The sequence below is a fragment of the Mustela nigripes genome, chromosome X, assembly GCF_022355385.1.
Source record: "Mustela nigripes isolate SB6536 chromosome X, MUSNIG.SB6536, whole genome shotgun sequence".
Taxonomy (NCBI): Eukaryota; Metazoa; Chordata; class Mammalia; order Carnivora; family Mustelidae; genus Mustela; species Mustela nigripes.
In genome coordinates, this window is record NC_081575.1 from 1,022,523 (window position 1) to 1,031,713 (window position 9,191).

Sequence of the window (9,191 nt, forward strand, 5' to 3'; positions counted from 1 at the left end):
AAAGCAGTGAGTCAACTGAATTCAGAGGAGAATTCAACCAAACCTTTAAGGTGCGGGTGACTCCAATGCTCTGTAAACTCTATCAAGGCATTAAAAAAAAAAGTTTGCAAATTTTGGTTATGAAAGATTGATACCAACAAAGCACAAAAAATATGCAATCACAGACGAATCACACTTAAGAAAACCATTGCAAAAATACTAGGGGCGCCTGGGTGGCTCAGTGGTTTAAAGCTTCCACCTTCAGCTCAGTCATGATCTCAGGGTTCTGGGATCGAGCTCCACATCGGGCTCTCTGCTCAGCGGGGAGCCTGCTTCCCTCTCTCTCTGCCTGCCTCTCTGTCCACTTGTGAGCTCTGTCAAATAAATAAGTAAAATCTTTTTTAAAAATACTAAATAAAATATAGCCAAATGTAATCTAGTTAACTCATTTAAAAATCAAAACATAACCAACCAAGTGGGATTTATTTTTAGGTATGTAAAGATGGTTCAATATTAGAAAAGCTATGGATGTATTTCAAATTTTCATAGACCAACAGTAAAAAATCATATGATCATCCCTACAGATGTTGAAGAGGAATTTTACAAAATTTAATATCCATTCTTTTATTTTAAATATCCATCCTTGCTTTGCAAAAATTTCTCAATAAAATCAGGTTAGGGGATACTTCCTTAACATGACATTTCTTGATCAACCAAAAATTCAATACCATGTTCAGTGGAAAAAAAATACTGGAAGTGTCCCCACTAAGAAGACATAGAAAAAACTGTATCGTCTTGTACCACAGTAATTTAACATTATTTTGAAGATAGACAATAAAAAGACAAGAAAAAGATATAAGTATAAAAATTTAAAGGAGAAGGTAAATTTATCATTATTTGAGGATGATACAACTATTTACCTGGAAAACACAATAGAATCCAAGTGAAAAACTATTATAGGGGCGCCTGGGTGGCTCAGTGGGTTAGGCCACTGCCTTCAGCTCAGGTCATGATCTCAAGGTCCTGGAATCGAGTCCCTCATCGGGCTCTCTGCTCAACAGGGAGCCTGCTTCCCTCTCTCTCTCTGCCTGCCTCTCCATCTACTTGTGATTTCTCTCTGTCAAATAAAAAAATAAAATCTTTAAAAAAAAAAAAAAAGAAAAGAAAAGAAAAACTATTATAAATAAGAGAATGTAGTAAGGTGGCCCAGTACACAACCGATATACAAAAAGAAGTTGCCTTCATTAACAAAGGCAATAACTAATAAATAAAATACCATTTACAATGACAATAACAACTGTGAAATGCCCAGGAATAAGCCTAACATGAAATAGGCAAAAGAAAAAGTTCAGGAACTTGTTAAGAGGGACAAAAATAAGACATGGACAAAATAACTTTAATAAGGTATTTTAGTGAACAGAAAAATGTCCAAAACATTATCATTTCAACATGTAATCAATATAAAAAACATTTATGAGATATTTTGCATTCTTTACTTATACGAAGTCTTTGAAACACCTTACAAGCAGTTTGTGGCTCTCATATTGGGTGGTGCACGGCGCGAACGGAAGGATAAGAGGAGAGAGAGCCATGGTCACAGAATGCTGATGGGCAGGTAAATGGGTAGATAGTTCCTTTTGTATATCTATAGGCAGAGGAATTTGACGTGATCTATCAAAATTTACATATATGTGTCATTTGATCCCATAAAACACTTCGGAATTTATTCCAGAGGGTTTATCACAGGACATTCACTATTTTTAAGTTTTTTTGTTCATTTAGGCAACTTGCATGCAGAAAAGTTGTAGATTATACTTGACCCCATGGTATAGGAATATTCACTTTATCACATCGCTGTTTTGGTCAATGAAAATGACACCTTGATTGTTCTCAATCCACATTTCTTTCATTATTAATTCAGCTGATTCCCCCCATATATTTTTTTAAAGATTTTATTTATTTATTTGACAGACAGAGATCACAAGTAGGCAGAGAGGCAGGCAGAGAGAGAGAGAGAGAGAGGGAAGCAGGCTCCCTGCGGAGCAGAGAGCCCGATGCGGGGCTCGATCCCAGGACCCTGAGATCATGACCTGAGCCGAAGGCAGCGGCCCAACCCACTGAGCCACCCAGGCGCCCCTCCCCCCATATTTTTATCATTCATTTCATTTCTTCTGATGTGAATTGTCTTTTCATGTTCTCCACTCACTTTGTTTCTATATCCTAATGGGTTGTATCTTTTAATTATTTATATAAGATTTTTAATTAGAAGAACAGGGTGTTTTCCAGCACCAGCAACCAATTCCTGATTCTCTGAACACCAGTTGAGCTTTCAAAAACTTGATTCAACTCAGACACCAGTTACTGGAGTTAGCACGGTTACCCACACGTTAAGGGCTCAGTCCCACAAGACTGTCCCTTACTTAAGATGCCGCTTGGGAGTCCTAGGGCATATATAATTTGGAAGTTCCCACACCCCTTCCTCAGGCTCAGTAGTTTTCTAGAATGGTTCACAGAACTCAGGAATGCTTTACTTATGTTTACTTTACTTTACTTTGCTTATGTTTACATTTATTATAAAGGGATGTAGATGAAAAGCCGAGTGGAGAGGTAGCTAGGGCCAGGTCTGAAAGCATTCCAAGCTCCGGAGATTCTGGCCCACGGCTGTGCCCCCCGCACCCCGTCCCGCTGCTGGGATCACTGACCGGGAAATGCGCTGAGCCCAAGCTCTAGGGCTTTATGGAGGTTTAAACCCTAATTATTCTTCCAAATGAGCTGCAAAAGCCTTTTCCCAAATTAAAAAGAGAAAAACCATTGTGTTCAGGTTCTAAATGCCTGAAACCTATAGATTGATCAGTCTCCCCATTCAGAAAGGTGTTGATGCAGTACTTTATCCTTGTCACTATTGTGTTTGGGACATTTTCCCAACGCCACTTGTAGGTAGTTTTTTCCCCTGGATTAGCAGAGTTTTATTGATTTTTGCATTATTGATTTTACAATTGGTAAATTGGTTCCCCTTAGTTCTAGTAGTTCTTCAGTTTGATTGCCTCGGGTTTTCCAGAAAGATACTCATATTTACATATGATCATAACTTTACCCCCTTCCTTTCTCATATTAATGCCCAACACATCTATCTTCTGATTTACTGCTAGGCTAGAATTTTGACAAAAATGTGAAATGATACTCATGGTAAGGGGAACCCCTGCTGTTGCCCTGATCTTAATGGGAATAGTGTTTCAGCTCTAAGTCCTAAGTTGGCCAACTTGTTTTAAGACAGGGTTGGTTTTGTGGGTTTTTTTTTTTTTAATTACTTTGAGAAAATTTTTACTTTCTTTCCTAGCTTGAGGTCAGGTTTAGGTATGTCAGGAGTAATGCTGTATGGAATAAGTTGGGAAGTTTTCTTTCTGATGCTTGGCAGCAGATTAAATAATACTGGAACAGGACACCTGGGTGGCTCAGTGGGTTAGGCTCTGCCTTCTGCCGCAGGTCATTGTCTGGGATGCCTGGGATCGAGCCCCGCATTGGTTTTTTGCTTAGCAACGAAACTGTTTCTCCCTCTGCCTGCCACTCTCCCTGCTTGTGCTCTCACTCTCTCTCACACACAAGTAAATAAATAAAATCTTCCCCAAAATATAAAAATAAATAACACTAGAATATCTCTGCTGCAAAGTTTAATAGAATGAATAGGACTACTATCTACGGTAAGGCGTATCTTTGATTCTATTTCTTCTCTGTTTACTGATTAATCATTTTCCTCTTGAGTTGCTCGTGTTATTCTCCACACTATCCTAGAAAGATGCCCATCCCAGGGTCATAAGACCACAGAGAGTACTATTGTGAATTTTTTAAATATCCTCCACACTTTTATATATGTTTTTAAATTTTCTTCTGAGGCGTAACGTTGTCTACCTGAAATTTTTTTATCTGCATTGTTGGTCCTTTCAAAGAACCAGATCTTGGCTTCTTAGCCCTATTCTACCTGGGTTTTTCATGCTACTGCTTTAATCCTTATTCCTTCCCCTTTCTGTTTTCTCTTTGTGTTTCTGTTGTCATTTTCATAACTCCTGGACTTGAATGCTTAATCAATTCATACCGAACTCTTTTTTATTAATTAATTAAACCATTCATACCAAACCCTTTTTATTAATTAATTAAACCATTTAAGGTTGCTATTTATCTTATGCCTTTGACTTTGGCTACATCTCATAGATTTCTTCTCTGTTTAGTGATCTGATATCAGGGTCATGGTAAACTTCTTAAAAATTAGTTATTTTCCATCATCTGAATATGTCTCATTATGGTATTTGTATAGTCCATGAACATTAAAAAATGAACCTTGTCCATAAAACACAGCATGTCTGGAGTCTCTACAGGAAATTTATTATTTTTTACAGGAAATTATTTTTATATCTTCTTGGACTTGGGTATTTGAGAGTTGAAAAAAAGAATTTCAGTGCGAGTTTAATTTACATTTCTCAAGTTATCAGTGAAATTGATTGTCTCTTCTTATGTTTAAAAACCACTTGTAGTTCTCTTTCTGTGAATTTCTGTTCACTTCTCTGGTTCACTTTTCTATTCCATTGTTGTTGATAATTTACATGAAGCATCAGTTACATTAACAATCAAAAGACAGTTAAAATCGATATATACACCCCTCACATACTTATGTATCAATCTACCAATGGAGTGAATTATTATGTGGTGAATTACATTCTTTCGGTCCTTCATTCAACCTATGTTTACCGAGCACCTACCAATGTCACATGAATAAAACAGACAAAATCTCCGGCTTCATGGAGACAGGGAAAAAAAGAACTTAAAAATCTTCTCTATATGTGATTTCAAGTAGTGATAAGTGCTAAAGGAAAAAAAGGCAGAGTGAGTGGTAAGTCACAGTGTGATATCCTTTTAACAGGGGTTTTGTGTCTTTGTTTCTTTGTTTTCTTTCTGTGTGATTACGTGTGTTTACGTGTCACACTCATGTGAACTGGTCTTTTCCAGGTTGATGTCAGCCATGTTGATTTTAAAGAATGAACTGGTACACTTGCCATTGTTTTCTGTGCTTTTCAACCTTTTCAATAACATGGCGATATTCTGTTTCTTCATTTTTAATGAAATAGTCTGGAGCTGATTTCTCCTCTTTGGACTAAATCTTTGGCCACCAATTTAATTTCCCCTTTTGTTTCAGTATAAACAGACTTCCTATTTCCTCTTAGTCATTTTTGGAAATTAACATTGCCCTAGAAAATCGCCCATTTTTCCGGATTCAAAATTTGTTTGCATTTTAAAAATTTATTTCTCATCCTCTCTGTCCTTCAAAATCCTATTTGCATTGTATCTTTGTATCTCAATTGAACTACCAATTAATTCATTGTGCACACAGATTCTGTGGGAATTGGGAATTGGGACAGGACACAGCAGGAACGTATTGTGTGTGCTCTATGATGTCTGCCCTTCCACTGGGGAAGCTCAGGCAGGTGGGGGCCAGAATCCTCTGAAGGGTTCACTTACTCTCATGTCTCCAGTCTGTCTGGGATGACTGGAAGGCTGGGCTCTGTGGACCCGAGTACCTCCATGTGACCCCTCCAGGTAGCTTAGCTTTCTCACAGCAGGGCAGCCTCAGGGCAGTCCATCTTCTTACAGGCACCTCAGGGATCCCCGAACACATGGTCCAAGGAACAATCCAGAAGGTGTACCACCTTCCATGACTTAGCCTTAGAAGTCACAGGGCATCCCTTACCCTGTACTCCATGGGTACAAACAGTCACAAAGCAGCCCGGATTCAAGGCTTGGTGACACAGACCCCACCTCTCTGGACTGTTGCATCCATCCCTGGAAAAGACGTTCAGCCACAGTGTTGTGATGGTTGTCAAATGCGCGTGTTGAGAAATGCGGTTAGTCGACTCTTTTCCCTGCATCTAGGAATGCTCTTGGTGAGGTCAGCAAGTAAGTCTCTGGTGTGGGAAGTGTGCACCACCACCCCGGCAGGCATGTCGGGATGTCCAGCCCGTTCTCCACTTGGCTCCCACGCTTTGTGCCTCTACTGCCACCTAGTGACAGGGGCCTCCATTGCAGATTTTGTTCTGAGAAGGGCCAGGAACCGCTTCAGTTCTGTCCCACAAACCTTCAGTGGAGAGACTCACGAAGCAGACAAGGTTTAAGGAATGGCCATGAATGAAGGACAAATAGAACGAGTTGGAAGTTAAATCCGCACACAAACAGGCTGCCCACCTGGCGCCCGACACAAGAGTCACTCAGGCAGGGTTGGTGGAAGGGGTGAGTGAGCAAGATGCCAACAGAAAGTTGGGCTAAGCTGTACACATGTCAGACCCATCATGTGTGCTGTCCCTTCCTGCAGCACCAACGGGCGGAGAAGACAAGACAATGTCATAGCTCAGAAGCGCAGAAGCAGGACATGTTGTCACCAAGACCAGACCTTTCTCCAGCTGAGGAGGCTCCTCAAGGCCCCTTTCATGTCCTTATTCCTAAGGCTATAAATGAACGGGTTGAGCATGGGAGCCACCACCGCATAGAGCACAGTGGCCACTGAGTCCTCAGTTGTGTAGGAAGAAGAAGGTCGCAGATACACCCCAAATAAAGTTCCGTAGAACAGTGACACCACAGCAAGATGGGGACTGCAGGTAGAAAAGGCTTTCAGCTTGCTCTGAGAAGACTGAAGTCTTCGGATGGCTGAGAAAATGTGCATGTAGGAAAGAGAAATAAAGAGAAAAGGAGCAACGAAAAGAAAGCTCCCCAGGGTGTAAACAACCAACTCATTGATATGGGTATTTGAACAGGAAAGCTTTAGCAATGCGTAAAGTTCACAGAAAATATGGCGGATTCTGATGCTTGTGCAGAATGACAGCGTAGCCATCAAGAAGGTGTGGATCAAAGGATAGATGTTGGTGATAATCAGAGCCACAGACATCACTGTGATACAGAATCTGGGGGTCATGGTTATGGTATAATGAAGAGGGTGACATATGGCTACAAATCTGTCATAGGCCATCACTGCCAAGAGGAAATTGTCCAGCTCTAGAAACAAGATTAGAAAATACATCTGAGTGAGGCATCCCGCGTAGGGGATGGACTGGCTCTGGGTCTGGATATTGAGTAGCATCTTTGGTACGGTGACAGAGGTGAAGCAGATGTCAACGCAGGATAGGCTGGCTATGAAGAAGTACATGGGGGTGTGGAGGTGGGGGTCAGAGCAGACGGCCAGGACGATGAGCAGGTTCCCCACCACGGCAACCAAGTACATGGACAGGAACAGACTGAAGAGCAGGGCCTGATGCTCGGGACCCTCTGACAGTCCCAGGAGGAGGAATTCGGAGATAATGGTTAGGTTGCCTTTCACCATGGCGGCTGGTCTCTATAAATACGCATTGAAAATACCACTGTCAGCAGGAGCGCAGGCAATCTGGGAAAGCACGCCCAGCAACTACCATCACTGGCCGAAATCATACTTAGTGGCACTTTGGGGAGGAACTCTGACCTGGGATAGTGAGGACAGGAGAGTGGGGGCTGTCTGGTCACCAGAGACGGCAAGGCAGGCGAGCTGAGGCCGTCCTGAGACTCTCCTCACTTAGGAGCTTGTCTTCTTTCTCAAGACAGAAAGAAGGACCAGGGAGAGAAGAAGATGGAACTGAATGGGGGGGCCTGGCTTGGGGAGAGTGGGTGGAGGGTTAGCTCAGTTGTCACAACGGGGACACCGGTTGGATCCTTGTGGGCTTTTTCACTTTACCCATGCAGGGGTTTGGGTGATGGCCATGAAGCAAAATTCTGGGTTTGCGCACGCGCGTGTGTGTGTGCGTAGGTAGACACAAGTATATATGCTTTGTAAAGATATACACAGACATCTATATTGATACGGTTTATTCACCAAGAAATGCATGAAAGTATGTTCACCAAAATGCAAATAGTGGTTATCTCTGGGTTGTGAGATCTTAACTTGCATCTATTTTCAACAATAAACACGTACCGTTTGTCTAAACTATGCTCGATGGATGTTAATATGTCTTTCAAAAGGGTTCTGAGATGGACTAAGTTTGAAGCATGAGCACGATTAGGGGACTCAGGGCTCATGAAGCCTTCTCATACCTGAGGGCATATCCTAAGAAGTTTTGTCTTTGTATCTTTGTCTCTCCTTTCAAATTCATGTTATGGAATCCACAAAGGCTGAATGCTCATGTGATGTAATTCCACTAGATAGGCACATCTACATTCGTACATCCAAAAATCAAATAAAGTGGAAAACTTAGCAAAATCTGATTTTAAACGATTGACTCAAAAACAGGCAGATAATAAGTAAACAAATATCCATGGAAGACACTGAAAAATATTTCACAGATCTCCACCTAAAAATAAACCACGTGCTTTTAATCCAGGTGCGTTTAAGAAAGAATCATTTTAATTCATCAGATTTTCAGCCCACTAATCCCCTCTTCAAATATTGAAAATTGACAAGGGAAAGAATGCCATCTGTCTGCCTCACCATGGAATCAGCATGGCCTCGAGCCAGCGTAATACTGAAACCCAAACCCGGCAACAACAAGCATGTGCACAGAATAATGAGGCATGTATCTTCAATACACAGGAAGACAGGAATGACTGCTATTACGACATCTACTAATGCAAATCATCGCATGAATTGATGGAAGGGAAAAACTACATTATGAATCTAATGGATGCGAAGACTGCACTTGTAAAAACTTCACATTATTTCTTGATTTTTACAACATTTAGTAGGACTGGAATGAAAACCTCGTCTCAAAGTACCAGAGTCGGGATGTCCTTTCCTTCAGCCCAGCTGTCTCCCCCAAAGCTCTCCCTTCAGACTCCCACGTGCACAGGGCACTCTAGAACTCATGATTTATAACCACTGTCTTCTCAACACATTCTTTCTACTCCTCTCTGCCTTCAAGGAGGTTTGCTCCATACCTGAAGACACGAAGTTCTAGCAGCTCTTCAAGGTAGATCATCTTTTCTTCTCACACCCCGCGTACCTCAGGGCTAGGAGGTAGGATCAGTGGCCTTTGCTCCTTCCCAGTGCTACTTTCCAGCCCAGTATTTCATCTCCTTTAAAAAAAAAAAAAAATCCCGGGCGCCTGGGTGGCTCAGTGGGTTAAGCCGCTGCCTTCGGCTCAGGTCATGATCTCAGGGTCCTGGGATCGAGCCCCGCATCGGGCTCTCTGCTCAGCAGGGAGCCTGCTTCC

The 9,191-nt window shown here is 41.7% G+C and overlaps 1 protein-coding gene across 1 annotated transcript; it reads right to left on the reverse strand.

The window, feature by feature from the left end:
- Nucleotides 1-6,397: 6,397 nt before the first annotated feature.
- Nucleotides 6,398-7,336, reverse strand: LOC132007521 (olfactory receptor 1D2-like). The gene has a single exon (XM_059385698.1). It carries the CDS (start codon nucleotides 7,334-7,336, stop codon nucleotides 6,398-6,400), a length of 939 nt encoding a protein of 312 aa, XP_059241681.1.
- Between the last annotated feature and the right edge of the window lie 1,855 nt (nucleotides 7,337-9,191).